Raw genomic sequence first — 21,728 nt, forward strand, 5'->3', positions numbered from 1 at the left:
CAAGCCACCTAGTTTGTGCTTTGTCACGACTGCCACACGACACTCACAACAGACTTTACGGGAATTAGTTCACAGAGGTTGTTAAAAAAAGTCAGCGATATGCAGCAACACCTTGGGGAGGGAGGAAAATCTGATTTCCAGAGTTGCCACATTATATTATTTAAACCGTCCAGTTAACAACGAAAGTTTGTAAGACATGCAAAGAAATGAGACAGGATGGCCAAACACAAGGAAAAAACCTCCACCAGAAACTGTCCTCGAGGAGGACGAGGCACTGAACTCATTTGACAGAGACTATAGGTCAGCTATTAGAAATAGGTTCCAAGAACTAATGGGAACCATCTCTAAAGAACCAAGGGAAAGTAGGAGAACCATGTCTCAGCAACAGAAAATACGGATTTAAAAAGTTGTGCAAGAGAGGCAGATAGAAATTCTGGATTGGAGAAGCTCAATAAATGAAATGAAAAACTCACTAGAGGGATGCAACCGCAGATCCGACAGGGCAGGGGGAAGACAGACCAACAGAGATTGTCTAGTCCAGAGGACAGAAAGAAGAACGAATGAGGAAGATGGACAGACTCTCAGAGACCTGTCAAGCACACCAACATCACCATCATCAGGAGCCCCAAAGCAGAAAGGCTCAGAACAAATATTTGAAGGAATGGCCAAAATTTTCCAAAATTTGATTTTTAAAGTCCCAGAACCCATGAGGCACCTGGGTGGCTCAGTCAGTTAAGCATCCGACTGTAGGGTTTCAGCTCAAGTCATGATCTTTTTTTTTTTTTTTTTTTAAAGATTTTATTTATTTATTTGACAGAGAGAGATCACAAGTAGGCAGAGAGGCAGACAGAGAGAGAGGAGAAAGCAGGCTCCCCGCTGAGCAGAGAGCCCGATGTGGGACTCGATCCCAGGACCCTGAGATCATGACCTGAGCCAAAGGCAGCGGCTTAACCCACTGAGCCACCCAGGCGCCCCTCAAGTCATGATCTTGGAGTCGTAAGATCAAGCCCCATGTCAGGCTCCACACTCAGTGCAGAGACTCCTTGGGATTCCTTCCCTCTCCCTCCCCCATCCCTCCCCGCCCCTGTGTGCACATGCACATGCTCACACTCTCCCTCTCTCAAATAAATAAATAAAATCTCCCCCAAAAAATCCAAGAATCCAAATAACTCCAACTAAGATAAACTCGGGAAGATTCACTACTAGACAGATCACAGCTGCACTGTTCAAACCATCCAGAGACAAAGAGAAATCTGAAAGCAGGAGGAGACCAGCAGGTGGGTAGCTGACTCCTCAGAAGCCCCAGAGACCGCAAGGCAGTGGGAGGGCACAAAGTGCCAGAGGACAGAATGGTCCACCCCATTCTACAGCCAGGAAAACTATCCTTCCAGAACGGAGAAGAAATTAAGACAGCCCCAGAGGAGCAAAAATGGCAAATTTACCTTGGCACCAGCAGCCCTTCCTTGAGAGAAATAAATCCACATGAAGAACGAGAACCAGAACTACACAGGTAAATATAAAAGGCAGCAGAAACTTACTCCTCACTTGTTACTGTTTTCCTGCTTGACTTAGAAGACAGCTGCGTTGGGCAAGCCCACAAATCTGCTTTGACCGCATACCTACAGGGATACAATCTGTAGGACGGGGAGAGAGCACGGAGCGGAAGGTAGCTGTACGGCAGCGAGGTTTCCACACACACCTGAAATTACACTGGTACCATCCAAGTTGGACTGGTACATGTTAAGATGCAAACTGTGACTCCCGGGGCAATCCCTAAGAAAATACCAGAAATCATACAGGGACCAAAACAAAGAAATTTCAACAGTACACAAGAAAACACCTACTTGATGCGAAACAGGGCACTGTCAGAACAGAGGAAAAATAGACATAATGAGGGAAAGATAATTTGGGAAGCACCAAGAAGTCTTCACTAAAATTTGTAAGTAAAAAATAAATTAAATTAAATTGGGGGGGGGTGCCTGGGTGGCTCAGTGGGTTAAGCCTCTGCCTTCAGGTCAGGTCATGATCTCAGGGTCCTGGGATCGAGCCCCGCATCGGGCTCTCTGCTCAGCGGGGAGCCTACTTCCCCCCTCTCTCTGCCTGCCTCTCTGCCTACTTGTGTCTGTCAAATAAATAAATAAAATCTTTTTTAAAAATAAATAAATAAAATAAAATTGGTAAGTAAGAGGGAGTTTTTGCTATCAAGCACGTACTCGTACTAGGCTTGTTCTTTTCCTGATGGTTAAAGTAAGATAATATCCGAAGACAGAACATACACTCAGTAATGATTACCAAATGGTCATGTGCTGCCGAAGAATCTGAACTCTGACCACAGGAGAAGCTAAAAGTCAGAACAACAACAACAAAAAATTTTCAAGTCAGACTCCAAGTGGCACCTTTTAACTCACAGACACAGCACGCGCTCCTGATGGGTCCCCACCACCCGAAGAAGAGCCCCTCCGGAGAAGCTTCAGTTTTAAGGAAGCTATGGCCCGAAGTATTGGCTTCCTGAATGAGGACATCCATGTTTTTAAAAAAAAAAAAAATGCTTAGGAAGGAAAACAGGTCATGTCAGATCAGCCACCTGTCCTATAATGGCCCACGCACCACGGAAAGAGTGGGCACACAGGGAAGAAGACTCTGGTTTTCTGTGGGAGTGAATGTCAAGTTTGCAGACAGGACCTCAACACTCTCATGAGAGAGACACACTGCGTGCCCACCCAGCCCCAACAGGTGATGCAGACAAGGAGAGAGGGGGCTGGGCCCCAGACTGAAGGGCTGGAAGGATGGGTTTTGACGGCAGATATACATGTGCTGATATCCAGTGTCTCACTTCCTCACCACGTAGCCAGGCAGGTGACTACCTCCAAGCTTACCACTTATCACCAGTAAGAAGTGGGTAAGGATGCCTGCCCCTTACACTCGGTGCACCTCGATGACCATAATAACCCCTCAGAGGCCCCCCTAGCGGTGTGCCCTCCCGGCCCCAACCCTTCTGGCACCAACCTGCTCAACCATAGGGTTCGGACCCAACCGGAAGGCCAGTCCAGAACAAGGCCTGGCCTGGACACGCCACCCATAAGCTACTGGGAGGAAAGCCACTCCCACACCCGCAGGCTCAGACCCGCAGGCTGATTCCTCCTTGCCCTAGTGGCCCTTGTGGGGAAACAACACAACAGAGCTAAAAATAACTAGCTCCTAGAAATCACTGGTAATCTCCCGGCCTCCCTTCCAGATTCTGGTGTTCAACTTCAAAAAGTCTTTGTGCATCCATTGGACCCAACTGCCCATAACAACAGGTGTTTGGGGCGCTGGGCTCCAGGCCGGCTGCAGACCAAGGCCTCACGCATGGCAGGAGTGAGGCTCAGGCCCGGCTCCTCCGGATACCTCGCTACTGCCAGACAGCCTGGCAGGCGACAGAGAAACAGGCGTCACTCCCAAGCCAGCCACCAGTGCCCCATGGGACCCCCAGTGCACACCTCTGCCTCTCTGCAGCTCACGAAGGGTACCCCCAGTGCACACCTCTGCCTCTCTGCAGCTCACGAAGGGTACCAGTCAGTGAGCCGTCTTCAGCATCCCCTCAGCTCGGAAATGCTGTGATTCTCCAAGCCAGCTATCTACCAATGAGACACAACAAAACGTCCAACACACCGAGCCCTCCCAACACATTTCCGTCAGAGCATGTGGGTGGCAGTCCTGCCAGGGGCACGCACGCAGAGACGGCTAGCCCCCCGTGCTCTGACAGCAGCTATCAACCAGGCCAGTACTCACCCAGCACAGCCAGAGCTTTGGGAAACCGAGAGGATATGCCCGGTGAGTCACACCAGTACACAGGCCTGTGCTTCACACTAAGCCAGCCTCAGCAAGCACTGAGGGCTGCAGAAGTCATAGGCCATGAGACGCTGCACAGTGGGCGCAGGCCAGCCAGTCCCGGGAGCCACCCCTCGGGATGCACAGTGACCCACGCACAGGGCTGCAAGGAGCTCGTGCGGGTGTCCCTAACTGCGCTCAGCCCCGCCACTGCCCAGGGTCCTCACCGCTTGCACAGAGCCCTTCCCAGCATCAAGGGCTTTTCAAATCTCGATAGGTCATTTGTCCCCCAGAAGCAGCCAGGGAGGAAGGTTCCCACTCTCTGAGTTTAGTAGGAGGGTACACTGGGACATGTTCTGATGGCCTCCAAGTTCACGGTTCTACCACCACACAGATCCACCATGACCGCCGTCCTCGGCCACCCATTAACCAGAACACGGGAGGACAAGGGCCAGCGAGGGACGGCGCAGTCTTGGGGGTCCAGCCTCCAAGCAGAGTGGGCATCACCTAACAGAACAAGGAGAATCACCCCGAAACCAGCAGCCCCACTGCTGGATCTCTCCCTGCAAGAACTGGAAGCAGGGCCATGAGGATGGGTCGCTCGCAGCACGAGTCCCAGCAGCCAAGTCCTGCAGATGAACACGACGTGGTCTGTCCACACCATGGAATAGTTTCAGCCTTAAAAAGGAAGAGAACAGGGCACCTGGGTGGCTCAGTGGGTTAAGCCACTGCCTTCAGCTCAGGTCATGATCCCAGGGTCCTGGGATCGAGCCCCACATTGGGCTCTCTGCTCAGCAGGGAGCCTGCTTTCCTTCCTCTCTCTGCCTGCCTCTCTGCCCACTTGTGATCTCTGTCTGTCAAATAAATAAATAAATAAAATCTTTAAGGAAAAAAAAAAAGGAAGGAACCCTGGCACCAGCCCCAACACGGATGAACCTCAGTGCCTGGTGAAAGAAGCCGGGCACAGGACGACAAACAATGTGGGATCCTATTTATAGGAGGTCCCCGAACTCATCAAAATCACAGACACAGAGACAGAGAGTGGACAGCTGGGCCAGGGGCTGGGGGGTTGGGGGGGGGTCAGTGTTTCATGGGAACAAAGTTTCGGTTTGGGAAGATGAGAAAGTCCTGGAGACAGACGGTGGTAACAGTTGCACACTAGTGTCAATGTGCTTAACGCCATGAACTACACACCTAAAAATGGTTCGAATTGTGGGTCATGGATGTTTTACAGCTGAAAACCCACACAGATTGCTGGGCTCGTTGCCAGAGTCCAGGCTGAGGCCTCAGACCCTGAGTTTCTTTTTTTTTTTTTTTTTTTTTTAAAGATTTTATTTATTTATTTGACAGACAGAGATCACTGGTAGGCAGAGAGGCAAGCAGAGAGAGAGGAGGAAGCAGGCTCCCTGCCAAGCAGAGAGCCCAATGCAGGGCTCGATCCCAGGACCCTGAGATCATGACCTGAGGTGAAGGCAGAGGTTTTAACCCACTGAGCCACCCAGGTGCCCCAGACCCTGAGTTTCTAACAAGCTCCCAGGGGCAGGGGCTGCTGGTCCAGGGGGCCACAGTTTGAGATCCAGCCAACAGGGATGAGCAGAGGAAGGAACTCAGCACCTTGCCTGGACCCATGGAAAATCTGACAAAAATCAGGCAGGTGCTCATAAATGTGGACACCATGCTTGGACTCATCATCAGAGAGGGCAGTGACCAAGGGCATTCCCAGAGGACAACTCTTTCACCAAAATAACAGGAAATGGAACTAGCAGGGTCCCCGATTTTCAAAGGAATATTCCTCTTCAGGCTCACAAAATAGGTTTCTACATCTGATCCAGAACTATCCTAAGCTACTCTATTTTTCTGAAATTCAGCTGTTCTCAGGAAACGGAAGCAACAGTGTCTTCGTCCTTATGGTGACCACGGCCTCAGAAATGACAGCTCAGCAGGCGGACAGCCAGGGAGCACCATGAACAACCCTCAGGTGGGTGGCAGACCCGTTCCTGGAGCTCAGACCCACAAAAACTCACACGGCCCCAGCTTCGCTACCGCTCGGATGTAGCTTTCTCTTACCAGCCTACATCATGGACCATTATGACATTTTTTAAAGAAAGAAAACTACTCCAGAGGCACCCAACTCCTGATTTCGGATCCAGTCATGGTCTTGGGTCCTGGGATCAAGCCCCGCATCTGGATCCACACTATGCAGAGTTTGCTTGGGATTCTCTCTGTCCCTCTGTCGCCCACACCGAGAAAAAAAGAGAAGAAAAAGAACGCCACTCCCCCTGCAGCGTGCACACATCTGATTCCCGTTTGCACATACTCCCCACACAGACAGACCCGCAACATACAGGGGATTTTTTACACACAAAGCGTGTTTCCACCTGTGTACATGACCCAAATTTTCTGTAAAAGCAAATACCTCTTGGGCTCTTTGCCACTCACATAACGCAATCACCACGAACCCTGCTCTCCCTTCATCAAGCTCTGTTCTTGGTACTTTATAAATGCATTTACGTTTGTCTTTGCTGTGGAATATTTCAAACGTACATAAAAGTACAGAAAATATCAGACTCCGTGTATCCACCATGGAGATTTCACGGATGATAACATTGTGCCATGTGCTTTTCTGAAAAGGTGGCAGCTACAGAAAACACATTACAGGGCACACCACCACTGCCATCCGCCAGCACCCACTGCCCCAGGGCCCGCGGGCAGCATCTGCAGGGAGGCCAGCATGCTTCCCACATGTCCACACGCATCCATAAAGTGCACGCAAGTATTATATTTCATGTATACAATAAACGTAATCATTCCCTTTGTGTTTTCTCGTCCGGAAGAGAGCACGTGTGCACAAAGTGCACACATCAACTCTGCTCGGCTCCATGCCTGGCAGGGTGGCTGCACCCAGACGGAGAGAGGGGACACACAGGCTCCCCTCCACTCCCCGAAGGTGACTGCCACCTTTCAGCCCCACACGTGACTTTGGTCCGTTGTTGCATAAGTGGCATCAGGCTGTAAGTCCCCCTGACTCTGCCTGCTTCTGCTGGGCATGCTGCGTGAGGCCCGCCCATGTCCCCGCATGCCGCAGTCACCACTACAGACCCCACCATGGGCTCAGGCTGCAGTCTAGCTCCTCAGTCCGCTGCTGAACACCTGGCTAGCTCCCGGGTTTCCCTCGGATGCGTGGCGCTGCCAGAAGCGCTTGGCACACGGCGGGTGGTGGGCACGTACACTCCCTTCTGCTGGGTACGGTCCTTACGGTGAGGTCCCCCGGGTCACAGGTCTAGCTTGGCCAGTACTTCCAAGCTTCCTGAGCAACCGAGCCATCCCACTCCCGTCAGCAAGAGGCCTGGCTGCCTCACACCCAGGAATCTCACCTGCTTCCCCCTCATCATTTCGGTAGGGCCTACACTTCTCCACCACGGCTGCCAGCAAATCATCTTTTCACCTTGATTTTTTTACCTAAACCACTCTTCTGTCTTCCTAAGAACCTGGAGTGATTGCACAAAATCTCAGGTATGCAACTAAAAATCAGGGAGCCAGTCTCCCGCTAACTGTTCCCAGCCACTGAAAATGCATGAAGAATAGCCTCATTCACAAAACATTCTGCTCTATTTTTTTATTCTATCATTAGCATCAATTCCTAGAGAATGCTACATTTTTTTCCTGCTAATGGACACTTCCCTAGATGGCTTCTATACACACCCATGCTGAGTAAGACTTTTTTCAGAAATCCTCTTCGCATGGCTCCTGTGTGGCTTAGTCATTAAGTATCTGCCTTCGGCTCAGATCACGATCCCAGGGTCCTGAGATCAAGCCCCACATCAGGCTTGTTGCTCAGCGGGGAGCCTGCTTCTCCCTCTCCGACTACCCCGTTTGTGCTCCCTCTCTCGTTGTGCCTCTCTGTCAAATAAATAAAATCTTAAAAAAAAAAAAAAAAAAAAACAGGAAAAGAAACCCTCTTCTGAGCATTAGTGCAGTGACCTCAGTAATCCCACAGATGTACGACAGCAGCGTTCAAAAGAGAAAACCAGTGCGCCTTGGTGGCTCCGTCGGTTAAGGTCTGACTCTGCTTCAGCTCAGGTCACGATCCTGGGGGTCCTGGGATCGAGGCCCACGTTGGGCTCCTTGCTCAGTGCAGAGTCTGCTTAAGATTCTCTCTCTCTTCCTCTGCCCCCACTTACACATGCACACTCTCTCTGCCTCTCAAAGAAAAAAAAAGAGAGACAGAGAAAGAAAGAAAGACTGAAGAAACTGAAATTTTAGTTTCCTGCCTGTGATCAGAATGGCAAGCCCAGAGAGGAATAGATCCTCGTGCAAGGTTTCCTCACACCTGCCCCTCCAGCCCCCACAACTGTCCCTTTCTCTCTTCTCAACCAGCCAACACTCCAGTCCTGCCGCCCCTCTGCTCGCCTCTCTCTAGCCACGGCAGGCACCTGTCACTTGGAGTCTGCATGCTGTCGCTCGCATGCGGGGGCCACCCCCTTCCCGGCCACCTGCAGGCCGGCTCCTTTACCTCCTTTGAATCTTAGCACCAACACCACTTTCCCATGACGTGTACTCGGAGACAACTGAAACTTGTCCCCTCTCCCCCCTCCACATGCAAACACAGGTCACTGACTCAGTGTGTCTGGAAATTGTCCGCCTCCCCCGACAAGACCATCCTCTCCAGAACAGCCCACCTCCTCCCTCAGCCCACACGTGGTGTCCTGGTGATCAAGAACAGCTCGCAACGCAGAGTAAGTGCTCAGGAATCACTTGCTGCCTCAATGAAAATCCTCAAAGTCCTGTGAGCAAGAAAGCCACATACAGAAATGGAGGCCCGCTCCAATCTCGTGGGCAGGGAAGCAGCCTCCTGCCCACTCGTCCGCACCAAATCTCATCAAGGTCCCCCTGGCGCCAGGAACCCTGCCTCAGTGAGCTACACGTGGTGAGCCCCCAGCAGGGACCGCTCACGCTGGCAGCACCTCCGCACCCCCGCCACGGCCTCCAGGCCAATTCGCGGCCATCGTCACTGTTCCCCAGAGTAACTAAGGCAAAAACGCTGATTGTACAAAGCCGTAACGCGCCATATGGATAGTGAACCTGCGCAGCAAGGGAAGAAAGGTTTTCATCTTCCTGCAACAATTCAAGTGCTTTTACCTTGAAGCAAAGTAAAAATAAACAATCTCTTCAGGTCCTTCCAAGTCCTCAGGTACTTCTTAGCCGAGAATTTTGGAACTGAATCCTCTCCAAAGCTCAGTTCAAACACTCCTGTAACAGCAAAGCGTTTCCAAAGCTCCGTGAAGAGGCCTGTGATCCTTTCCTACTCTCTGGGCTGAATCTCCTCGCCGAGCCTCCACGTCTCACCCGCAGGCTTCTCCCACCCCTGAACATTCACCACGTCCCCATCCCAGCTCAGGGAGCTTGGGCTCCCCGACGCTGCCAAGCCGGGGGGTGGCACACAGCACGTGCCGCCTGTGCTTTCCACGTATGCAGGAACGCGGCTGGAACCCAGCCGCACACCATACACGAGAGCTAAAACACGTAGGTCCAGGGTCCATTTTGAGAGCGCTAAAACTGCAAACTCTGAGCAGAAAATACAGAACCAGATCTTCCTGACCTGGAGTGAGGCTTCTTAGCCGTTGACACCAAAGGCACAAACAACAAAAGAACAAAAGAGATCAACTGGGGGCGCCTGGGTGGCTCAGTGGGTTAAGCCTCTGCCTTCAGCTCAGGTCATGATCTCAGGGTCCTGGGATCGAGCCCCACATCGGGCTCTCTGCTCAGCGGGGAACCTGCTTCCCCCTCTCTGTCTCCACCTGCTTCTCTGCCTACTCGTGATCTCTGTCAAATAAATAAATAAAATCTTAAAAAAAAAAAAAAAAAAGATCAACAGGACTTCATCAAAATTAAAGGCGGTCCTGCTGCTAGACACCGTGAAGAAAGCTGAAAGACAACTCACAGAATGGCAGGAAACGTGGAGGAATCATGGATCTGATAAGGGGTATGTGTCTAGAATATACAAAGAAATTCTTAAAACTTGTGTGTTTTTTTTTTAATAAGACAAACTACCCAAAAAGATAAAATAAAATGAACTAAAAAGTAAAAAGGCAAACTACCTAATTTTAGAAATGGATGAACGATTTGAATATACTTTTCCCCAAAAAATACACGAAAGGCCAATACACACATGAAAAGATGCCCAACAAGGAGATTCCATCTCACACCCACTGGGATGGCGATAATCAAAAAGACAGGCATAAAAAGGAAAAACAAACAAGAGGCACTAACAAGTGTTGGTGAGGACATGGAGAAACTAGAGCCCCATACTTGCCAGAAAACAGTCCAGCAATCCCTCCAAGGGTCAGAGAGAGACTGCCATCGGACCCGGTCATTCCACTACCAGGAATGAAAACTGTGTCCACACAAACAAGGGTGCATGGACATGCAGAGCAGCACTATTCACAACAGCCAAAACGTGACAACAGCCCACATGTCCACCAACCAATGAGCAGGTAAGGTACAGTCTCAATACGATGGGACGCCATGCAGCCACACAGCATGATGGTGCACCAGTCCGTGCTACCCCGTGGATAAACCTGACCCTCAGTGAAGGAAGCCAGGCACCAAGGCACACGTAACACAGGCCCCAGAAGAGGCAAATCTGTAGGGGCAGAAAGATCAACAGCGCCTAGACTAGGAGGAGAGGGACTGGGGAATGAAGACTGACCATGAAGGCGTTGGGGTTCCTCCCGGGGGGAGACGAGAGGGTCCGAAGACTGAGGACAGCGACAGCTGCACACTTCCATGAATACACTGAAACCACCAAATTGGGAGACTTCAAATGGGAGAATTATGTGTGTGTGACTGAGACCTCAGTGAGACAGTCACATGTGTTACGAATTCCTGCTCTTCTCTCCAGCTTGTGGATACAAACTGCTTCTCACCGCCAGCGCCATGCCTGGAACACAGTGGCCTGCGACCTTGAACAAAGGTATCTACCAAGACAGGGAAAATCATCCACCTGTGAAACCCTCCGGTTGTTCCAGGCTCAAACAAAAAAGTCTAGCTGGCGACAAGGCCACAGAAACTCGCAGTGGCCCATGGGGTCCCTGTCACCCCTATGACCAGGAAGCTACAAGTCAGAACTAGAAGCAGCCACTGAACGCCCGAAGCAAACCGAGTTGCCCTTAATAAATGTGTCTCCCCACTCCCCTAACTCTTCCCGCAAATTCAAAGACAGCGATGAAGCCGGCCATCCAGACAGCTGCGTGTAGTACCCACCACCATCCAAACCGGGGCCATTCCCAATGGTCCCATTTCTTTGTGTCTGGAACCTTACCGAATGCTTCACGTAACGTCTCCTTAGCCCTAGAGAACCCCGTAAGCAGGTGCTTGGTCCCACTTTACAGATGTGAAAACAAGGCTCAGCTGCCAGCAGGGTCAGCCCAAGGTCACAGAGCTGGCCAGCTGAGTCTCTCAGAGCCAGAACCCGCACCAGGCTACCTGATGATGTCCAATCCCATGCTCGCTCCCTGACTCACGGGGAGAAGAGCAGGGACAGGCACACCCCATGCCCGAAGCCACAGCTCAGATGGTCTCAGCACACGTCACTGACCCCTACGTGACTGTGAACCAACAGCTCACCTCCCTCACCTCGCTCAGTTTTCTCGTCCCTAAGATGGGGACCATACGATCGACATCACTGTCCAGTTGCAAGAATTTTTTCTTAAGAAGTTATGTGAAAGCAGCTAGCATGGTGCCTAGTGCTCCAGCTTTTCTTTTCCAAAGGACCTACAGACCAGACATGGAACTTTCAGATCAAACCCCAGACCAGGCGAACTGCAGGCCTGGCGCGCTCGTGGCTGCCAGCACTGGGCTCTACACAGTGACAGCGACGACGCCTGAAGTTCCATGCTAATCACAAACAGATCGAGGATGGCCCCGGAGGTCCCGGGACACAGGAGAGCCACTTAAACACAAATAGGACATTCTCAGCTATGAGGGCTACCCCTTTCCAAGGGAGACGCAAGAGACCAAACCACAGAAGGGGAAAAAAAATCACGGGTCTGTTTCCTGACGACATCACAAAACTGAAGCTGAGTGCCAAAAACAGTCACCTCTCAGATGACTTCCTCTGACTCAAACTGGAGCAGGAGGAACCAGCACAGGGGCCGCCCGATCTCTGCTTCTCCATGAAGCTCACCAAACCTGCTTCTGAAAGGGCCCCATTCAAGTTGGGTTTATTCCTCAAAAAACCTCTTTGGTCTCTCACTTTTGGAATGTTTACATGTGGGGAGGCCCAAAGATTTTTTCTCCAGCGTTTAAAAGGAATACTGTTTTAGCTAATTTGGGAAATCTTAGAATAACTTACAAAGAAGGAGTTCAAAAATTCCAAAAAGAATCACGTTCTCTCTCTTTAACCAAATTCAATCTGGTTTTGGTTTTTATTCTTTCTTTAAACCCTCACCCCGGGTCTGGTTGGTTCAGCCTGAAAGTGACTCAGGTTTTCTAGGATCTCTTGCCGTGGAAGTAAAAATATTCCAAAACATCCCGCAGGCCTACGTGTGTCTCTATCCCAGCGAAGACTAAAAAGCCTGCATTCACAACCAAATGAGGCTCCACTAATAAAATTCCAAGCAGTCACTCATATTATAAGCCAAGTGAGATACAATTAAATCCATCTGAACAAACCTCAACTGGTCTATGGAAGGAATCACAAAAAGAAAGACAAGGTCCCTGCCAGCCAGCTGCCTGCGGGGTCGACAACCAGGAATGCCATTCATCAGCAGGAGAAAGGAACGCCCCGGAAACTGGCATGAACAAACTAGGAACTGGGAAGAATGTCACAGTGAGAGAAGTATGTAGTCAGTCTTGCCCGCACAGCCAAATGTGTGCTGAACGTGGAGACCCAGTTTTCTGTGCAGAGAAGGCTGGACTGCACTCTGCTGTCTGCAGCCCCAAGACTCCAGAATCCGTTCGCTCGGATCATCGGAGTGTCTTCATGAGAGGAGGGAACTCGGCCGTGATCTGCGAAATTTGTTTTTGAGCGCTGTCACATCCTGCTCAGCAGGAAGAAACACACTCCGTTCGACATCGACCCCCAGCTCCCCAGAGTGAACTGGGGCTCCAACAGGGACGCGCGGAGCCCAGGCCCACGTGCAAACCATGCGGGGCCCGGTTCTCCAGCAAAACCACCGCCGCCCATATACACACCTCCTGCAGTCATCCCACCACACCATCTACTGTGTGTGCACCCGCTTCCTAAAGAGAGAAAGGCGACATCCCACAATGAATGGTCCTCCGTGGTATTTCGAGAACGGTCACATAGAACAATCTCACTGTGCGTAAAAGGTTCCAGAGAGGGGAAGTTCACGGCAGGGAAGGCTACTTAAGTGAACCCTGGGGGAGGCTCGTGAAAGGCAGGATCACGACACAAGCCCGAGGGGGACTGGAGCAAGGTGACACTCTGATGCCACTTCTAAACCAGAGCCACACGCTCAGCTGCATGTGAATCCCACTCTCGGGTCCCGGGCCAGCAACAGGACTGCTGCCGCCTCAGTTTCCCCATCCGTAAAGTGGGGGTGTGATAAACAGCCGACTTTGCAGGGTGACTGTGAGGGGCACCGCATCCCCTCCATGAGACCCCAACAGAGCGTCTGACACACAGGAAGCCGTGCACAAGGCTTCCTCAGCAACACGACCCGTCCTCTGCTCTGTGAAGATTGCCCTCTGTGGAAGCCTCTTCAGCCAGGAGAGAGAAGAGGGGATACTGTCTACCTGTGACAGTTATCTCGGGAAACATGCCACTTCCACAGGTCACAGCTAACCTCTAAACTCTGCCAGCACTCCAAGAGACTCCCACCTTCACTGTTTTCACGAGAAGGAAGGCCTGTGGTACATGAAACGCCCCGAGATACAGAACTGCACCTACAAGCCTTCCTCAGAAGAGCAGCAAATGCAACCTTCAATCTCCCACTGGTGCGAAAACCCAACAGTGAGGGACGTTGCTCAGGAGCTAAGAGGTGACCTTACCGTCCCCGAGACAATTAACAGTGCTAAGTCATGACTATCGCCGGATTCCTTTACGGTAGATGGCCTTGGCCAAGGACATCCTGGGAACTGCTGGTGACATCCCCAGACAGCTCTCCAACTGTAACACAGGCCAGCAGCCCTTAGGTCTGGGTTGCTGCTTTTTTTTTTCCCAGGACCCACCAAAACTGCTGAACTCACCAGCACTGGTATTATCCAGACACAGACATCAGAAACAGTCGAAGCCAGGGTGGGTGGGGAGCCCTCCTGCTGATTCAGGGCAGAATTCTCCATTGATTCTGACGTTGACACAATCACACGTGTATTTCACTACAAATACATTTCCAATATGAACTAGAGAGTAGAACCCAAGAGAGTTCAAAATGCCTACAAAACCACGTTAAAACAAGACCCCCTGTGCCCAGCTCTACTGGGCCAGCCTTATCGTCAGCAAGTGTGCCTGGCAGCTTGGGCTCGCAGGATTGCCCTCCAGGTTTCCTACGTGAAATAAATACCACCACCTGGGTGTGACATGGCTACAGGCCGTGTAACAAAACTGTATCTCCAACACACACACAGGTGGACCAGTAAAAGACCAGCAGTACCTGAACCCCCACCCCTGCCCTGTATGCCTTGGAGGTCAAACCCCCCTCTCTCCTACCAGAGCAACACTGCCAACTTTTCACGGCACTTTGCTTGCTCTTCATTCATAGTTTCACCAAGCAAGGAAGCATTCTATGTGACAGAGTCAAACCCTGCATGTTTTTTAACTTGACAGAAACCTAGGTCACCAATGTGTGTGTTTTCTCTTGCAAAGGGCCCCAAAGAGGTCACCCCAAAGGCCTCTCCCCATTCTCAAAGCCGGGCAACCAAGCTCACAGAGACTCTGATTCTGCTGCACAGCGGGTAACAGCGTCACCTGTGAAGTGGCGAACTAGCTTCGTGGGAGACAGACCGCTGACCAAGTGCAAGCTGGAGGTCAAATTTTACCCCTGGTTCAATTCAAAGAACCATTTTCTGGAAAACACAGCAATAGTGTCTTGAACACAAACTGCAGGACATCAGCACTTCAGCAGCACCAACAGACAGCCTGATGCCGGGCACGCAGGATTTCAACAGGCAGTGATGAAAGCTGTTTTTTGCAGCATAAAAAGAATGTTCAGTGGAAAGGCCAGGCTATAAGGGGCACATACACGATGAGGACAGCCACATAAAAAACACACACACAGGAGAAAGGAAATAAAGTTGACCCTCAAGCAACATGGGGGTGAGGGGCATAACCCCACCCCCAGCACCGCTGAAAATCTACATGTAACTTCCGACTCCCCAAAAACTTAACCACGCACAGCCAGCTGTTGGTTGTAAGCCTCACTGGTAGCAGAAGGTTAATTAAAAACATATTTTGTATACGTAGGATATACCCTAACCTCACAATAAAATAAATTGGAGAAAAGAAACATTAAGAAAATCAGAAAGGAAACCCGTTCACGGCCCCGCACTGTATTTACCGCATACAGCTGACAGCCACGCTGCTCACGAGTCAAGGGCAAGCCAAAATGCGGCGGCTGTGTTAAACTGGCAGAATTATGGGCGAGTTCTCCGTTCACCACAAGTTTGTACTGGCGTTACGCTCTTGTACAACAAACATTCTCCTCCAAGTGCCAATTCTCATACAACAGTGTAATTTTACGCCACTTTGCTTGCTCTTCATTCATAGTTTCACCACGCAAGGAAGCATTCTATGTGACAGAGTCAAACCCTGCATGTTTTTTAACTTGACAGAAACCTAGGTCACCAATGTGTGTGTTTTCTCTGGCTTCTCTGTGGAGTCCCTCAGCAGAGGGACCAGACACAAGTCTGGTAAGACTTGTGGTGAGCAAACTTTACCAGCACAAATCAGGTATGAAAGATTCTTGGGAGACCCACATAAACGGACTTCTAACCCACAAGTCTCTCCTCCATACCGAGCTTCCCTGGAATTAATCCAGCATCACATAATTTCCCTTCGCCTCTGCTGAGCACACAACCTCCAAACGGGTCAGGAGTCCTCGAAAACCCCACCAAACACTGCTCCACAGGCAGAAACAGCCAGTGGGCTCCCCTCCAGCAACCCAGCCAACAGAAAACGTCAAGTGTGGCATCAGAGTCCCCCGTAAGCCAAACGACAGACAGGACATGCATCTCAGCCATTCTGAGGCCCCTGGGCTACAGGGTATTTCAATCCTGACTGTTTCAACAAAGAGCTTCTACCCCTGAAGTCTGGTTACGCTTTTTGAGTGATTCTATAATAAAAACACAGAGAGAGTGAAAACACGGCAGCTCCTCAGAGTGTAACAGGATCAAGAGTCACGCTCTCCAAATACTCTGGGGGCCAGGCGTCCCCCTGCGCCACCCCCGGCCGGCCCCACTTCACACCCAGGCCACCCCTCCAGTCTCTCCCCAGCAAGCAGGACGAGCAAACATCTCTTTTTGTGTTGCCTGTTTCTTAGGAAGGAAAAAATATCAAAACAGAATTCCCCCGCCCAGAACACATCACTTTCTTGCTAACCACAAATTCTGGCAAATCTGTTCTACATAATACTGATTCCGTTAGTTCCTCTTTCTTCAAATTGACACATTTTACCTTGCAAATTGTGTATGTCTGTAGGAGAGAGTTTAAAGGCCAGCACAGCAAACTTAAATCATATTTCCACGCTACCATTATCAAATGAAAACACGATACTATCCTTAAAAAAACTTCCGATAAAAAATCTTTTCAAACATCTCAGCCTTTTCCACAAAGTGGACCTTACTCTAGATGCTGGGAGGTGAAGAAAAATAACAGTCTCTGCCTACTGGGGGCTTACAGTCACAACGTGTGCAGTGAGGCCAAGGAGGATGGACAGGAAGAGTTTTTCCCGGAATGCAAACAGCACACTGAGGTATAATTTAACCCATATGCATACATGTTATGTGACAGCTCAGTGAATTCTGACAAATGCACACCCAGAGAAGAAGCAGGCGAGGGGTGGTGGCGGGGCCAAGAGAGCAAGGAAATCGGCCAGGCATGCAGAGAAGGTGGGTGCCCATGTGCAGGAGCTCAGATGATGAGCAGAGCTCAGCAGTGACCCCAGAGAAAACCAGGAGACAAATGGCTGGGAGCTTCCTAACCAGATGGAATGTATGGAATGCCATCCAGTGAGCCACTCCAACAGAAGTGAAGCTGGTTCCCCCGTGTTCTCAAGACAAATTTAGGTCCATCGGATTGCAGAAAGCGGGGCCACGATACGCAGCAGTCGTGTGTGTGTTTTTATCAGGGCAATCTCAAAAACTCCAATTACACAATCACGCATCTCTCACATTCATTCCTTGCCATTCTGACCGTGTCCCAAGTGCTGAGCTTTAGAACCTCCCAACAGGGCCCTGAAATTAAATCTCATCCTGCACTGAGAACAGGATGTTCCCAATGGACACTGTAATAGTAACAATTTTAATACAAAATCCCCAAAGGGCATGTGTTCAAAATGAAAAAATGCATGGGACAAATCAATAAGGGAAAAGACACACTCCTGAGAAAATGGGCAGGAGATACGAATGGTGAGTTGAGAGAGGCAGCACAAGATGAAACTGTGGCAAGAAACTAAACCCCAATAATACTAGAGGAAACAAGGTCCAACCAGAAATGAAACACTTTCTGATTGTAAGTCTGAAAGGAGTTTGTAAGAATAGCAGGTAGCGTCCAGGAGGTTATGAGGAAGTGATGTTCTTAACACGGCACACTACGGTCACAGGGGCAAACTGGCAGGACCCGCTGAGAGGATAAGGGGTGGGTGTCTCCTAAGACGAAAGATGTGCACACCCCACAACCAAGGATGCCACTCCCACTGCTCATGGGAGGCATAATAATGCCCCCCCCCAAGATGTCCACAATCTCAGCCCTGTAAACGGAATCTGTCGTTTCCACAGTAAAGGGGAACTAAGGTAGCAGCAGATGGAATGCAGGTGGCCAGCCAGCAGCCCTTAAAATAAGCCACAGGGTGTGGATTATCCAGGTGGGCCCAATGTCGTCCAGGGGTCCTCAAAAGTGGAAGAAATAAATAAGAAAAGGGAAACCAGAAAAATGACAGCCTAAGAAAGACGTGACCCATGGTTGCTGGAGAAAGGGGACCAGCAGCCAAGGAATCTGGGAGGTGTGTGCAAGCTGGAAAGGCCAGAAAATGGATTTTTCTCCTGGGGCCCCCAGGGGAACGCAGCCCTGCCCACACCTGATACTAGCCCCAGGAAACCTACTCTGGACTACTGACCTCCATCCAGATCTGGGAGATGACAGATTCGTGTCGTTTAAGCCACCACATTCGTAGTAATTTGTTATAGCAGTGGCAGAAAACTAATACACTGACTTAGGGGAATGTGGGCACATGTGCTTGAGGAGATCCACGTTTCCTAAGTCCATATACGTATAAAACATAAGAACAGGAGAGAATCCATCCCAAACCAGTAACGTCCCCTCTTGTAAAAAGACAGTGATAGCAATCAGTGTGAGAATTTTCACTTAACAGATACTGTTTTACTTTTTTTAATTAAAAAAAAACATTTGCCCACATATAGCTGAAATGAAAGTTACATTTTTAGGGAGTTACGATTCACAGATTGAGCTCCAAAGCATTAGAATATAAGACTATTTAATGCCGAAAAACAGGGAACACCATTTTCTCTGAAAATCCCAAAAGCACTACAAAGACCTAGACCTCACAGTCCCTACAATCAATATCACGAGCGGGTTCTGCCTACCTGGACGGAATACCAGAGAGAAACTCCATTCTACACTCGTAAGCACAAACCCTTCAACAAATCAAAATCAGCCTTGGTTACGGTGTGAGATAGACATTTATGGTCTACAGGCAAGATTCAGCCTCAAACCCTAGGTTTTCTGACTCCACCTCCCGCCCCAGCCATGATTCCCACCTAGACATGCCTCCTTAATACTTGCCCACTTTGGCCAAGTCACTTGCTTCTGGGTTTTATTTACCCCAGTGTAAAAAAGGTTTGTTCTGGGGCGCCTGGGTGGCTCAGTCGGTTAAGTGTCTGCCTTCAGCTCAGGTCATAATCCCGTGCCCCACAGCCAGCTCCCTGCTCCGTGGGGAGTCTGCTTCTCCCTCTGCCCCTCACCCAGCTCGTTCTCTCTCTCCCTCAAATGACTCAAATCTTTACAAAAAAAAAAAAAAGAAGAAGAAGAAGAAAAGAAAAGGTCTGTTCCACCACTTCACCTGCCTGATAGGACAGTCAAAGGGTTTTTAATGGAATGAAATGACAGAGCGTATCCCAACGGTCCATGAACCCCACTTGGAGACTCACCTGGCTATAGAACAGTACTCTGTAAACAGGTGCCGCACTGTCGGCAGGGTAAGCACGCCTAATAAAATCACCATAGCCCCAAAGAAAGACAACTACCATGGTTATTCCCCCCGAGTCACAGGGAGTGCAAGCTTGAGAGCTCATGCCATCCACAAGTGGCAGCCAATGGCTGAGTCCCCCAGAACACGTCCGCCACAGCACCCATGCCTACGAAGAGACCCCCGAGGCCCCACCACATCCAGCAACTGGGAACTGTTTCATAATCCCAGAGTTAATAATGACAGCCTCCCATTCCGAAGAGTGACCAGCCAAGGGGTCCAGGCTGGGGCCCTGGGACGGGTGAGGTGGACTGCCCACGCCAGGTTCAAATGTGTGATCTAAAGAACACAGTGTTCTAAACAAGAGCAAGAGCCATCACATGCTTCCCCTTACACGGCTACAAATGAAATGAAAACTAACTAAAAACCAATTCTGGAGGTGGGGGTACTTCATTCCGAACGCAGACTCACCCACAAGCTTTTACATCAATGGGCCCAGTCCAATGCCCACCAGCAACTCCCGCAGCTTCCCAGCCACTCCTCTGCCTTCTCTCCCTAATGAATAAACACTCTGGGAGCCCTCCAGGGGACACCTTGTCAGACCCTCTCCCCAGGCGGAGTCCCTCAGCCTCGTGCCCCATGCCAACCCGCTCCAAGCAGCAGCAGCAGCAACTCCAACCAACACCGCCCCTGCAACTGTTCTCTAACTTAGAGGACTAGAGCAGGGAACATTTCAATACGGAGCATCCTAGAAAAGCCAAGCCTCGCTCACTCTTTTCCGAGCTGACGCTCAGCCCCTGGGGCAGAAGCGCTGAGGGCGAAGTATGTCCGGGCTGCGCATAGGAACTCACAAGTCCTGGCCGGCGCGATTTCTTGTCCGACTCCCGCCAATTGCCGGGGATGCGCCCCACGCGGCCGGCCGGGGCGGCCCCGCGGGGAGCGGAGTGGGGGGCCTGGGGGATGGGGGGACGGGTTTCCGCCCCGAGGGGCTTGCACAGGGAGGCGCGGCCGGGACAAACCTGAGCAGGTGCTGGGGTGCTCTCGTCCCCGGGCCCGCGTTGCGCTCCGCAGCGTGGCAGGGGCGCGCGGGGCGCCAGCGCGCAGCGAAGGAGTCGAGGGCCGCGGGGTCACGGGGTGGGGGGCCAGGGCCGGGCGCGATAGCAAGGGGACCGCCAGCCGTACCTGCCGCCGGCGGGTCCGCCTCCTCGTCAACCTCCGCCTCAGCTGCCGCCGCGACTGGCGCCGCGCCTGCCTCCCCGGGCAGCCGGTCCATCACGCCGCCAGTCATGTGAGCGCGCGCCACGTGACTTCCTCCGCACCGGCCGGCCCGCTTCACCACGCCCACCTCCGCACGCCCCGCCCGGGCCCAACCCAGTCACGCCCTCGTCACGCCCCTTGTCCGGCCTCACCACACCCGCTCCGGGCCTGCCACGCCCCTTGCCTGACTTCACCACGCCCACCCCAAGCCTGCCACGCCCCTAGTCCGGCCCTCCAACGCCCCACCACGCCCCGCCCCGGCCACGCGGCCACCCGGAGGGCTAGCCTTAGCTCCCGCCCGCGCTCCCGCTTCCCGCCGCGGGCTCGCAGCCGGCGCAGCTCGCCCACTCGTTCAGCAGCCGGTAGTCACACTCACCCCCTTGTCCGCTTACTCGGACTTCCGCGTGGGCCGCTCCCCACCCCCGCACCCCGCCCTGCGCGTCCCTCACTCTCCCTGCAGCCTTCAGCCCTTCCCCCTAGGCTCTCGCCCCGCCCCTCATGCACCCATCCCCCACCCACTCATTTGTTTCCCCCCCTCGCATTCTCGCGTTCATCCACCCTCCCACCCCGGCTCACTCACTCATCCCCTCGCTGGCTCGCTCCTTCACTCATTCGTCCACCCGCCCTTACTTACTCACGAACACACTCATTCACTCCCTCGCTCGCTCGCGCACTCATTCATCCGTCCCCCCACCCCGCGCCTTGCTCTCTCACTCACCCACACCCTCACTCGCTCATTCATCCCGTCTCTGGCTCGCTCACTCACTCACTCACTCATTCATCCGTCCACTCACTTGCTCACCTGCTCTCTCGCACACCCGCCTTACCGTTCACACCCCCCACACACTACCCCTCCCTGACCGGAGGGCAGGCTGCCCAGTGCTGGGAGCCCAGGACACCTGGGTCCATTACATACTCCCCACCCCACCCCCCCAATCTGGAGGACAGGTCAGCAGAGGAAGTGTTCTGGCTGTTCGAAAGTCACACTGTGGGGGGTTCAGGGAAGGGATGAGGGGACCCCTGGGTGAGGCAGAGGGGATGAGGAGTTAAGCAGGAGGAGAAGGCAGCGGTCTCCAGCAGGCACAAAGGCCCTGAGGCATCATCAAGCAGCTGCAGGCACTGCGGTCCTCCTGGAGCTAAAAGTGTGGGTGCAGAAATGGCAGAAGAGGAAGCTGGAGCCCCAGGAAGGGCTCCATCCAGGAGGGCCTCCTTTCCAAAGCAAGGAGCTGGGACCTCCTGATTCTGATGCCTACCAAAGCCCTCTGGGAGCTGGTTACA

At 51.8% G+C, this 21,728-nt stretch overlaps 1 protein-coding gene across 5 annotated transcripts in view; it reads right to left on the minus strand.

Moving 5' to 3' along the window:
• The window catches only part of SNX8 (sorting nexin 8), a 39,767-nt gene extending 19,255 nt beyond the window's left edge, over positions 1-20,512 (minus strand). For 2 of the 5 annotated variants that reach the window (XR_004281718.1, XM_032326987.1), the window contains exon 1: positions 20,376-20,509. Coding sequence is in view for 3 of the 5 variants with exons in the window: in XM_032326987.1 (XP_032182878.1) it covers positions 20,376-20,481 (106 nt within the window). In the remaining 2 variants the exon portion in view is untranslated. Of the gene's footprint in view, positions 1-3,006; positions 3,080-20,375 lie in introns of those variants that run through there. The other 3 variants (XM_032326986.1, XM_032326985.1, XM_032326988.1) reach the window with 3 other exon arrangements.
• Positions 20,513-21,728: the final 1,216 nt, after the last annotated feature.

Source organism: Mustela erminea, chromosome 20 (genome assembly GCF_009829155.1).
Source record: "Mustela erminea isolate mMusErm1 chromosome 20, mMusErm1.Pri, whole genome shotgun sequence".
Lineage (NCBI taxonomy): Eukaryota > Metazoa > Chordata > Mammalia > Carnivora > Mustelidae > Mustela > Mustela erminea.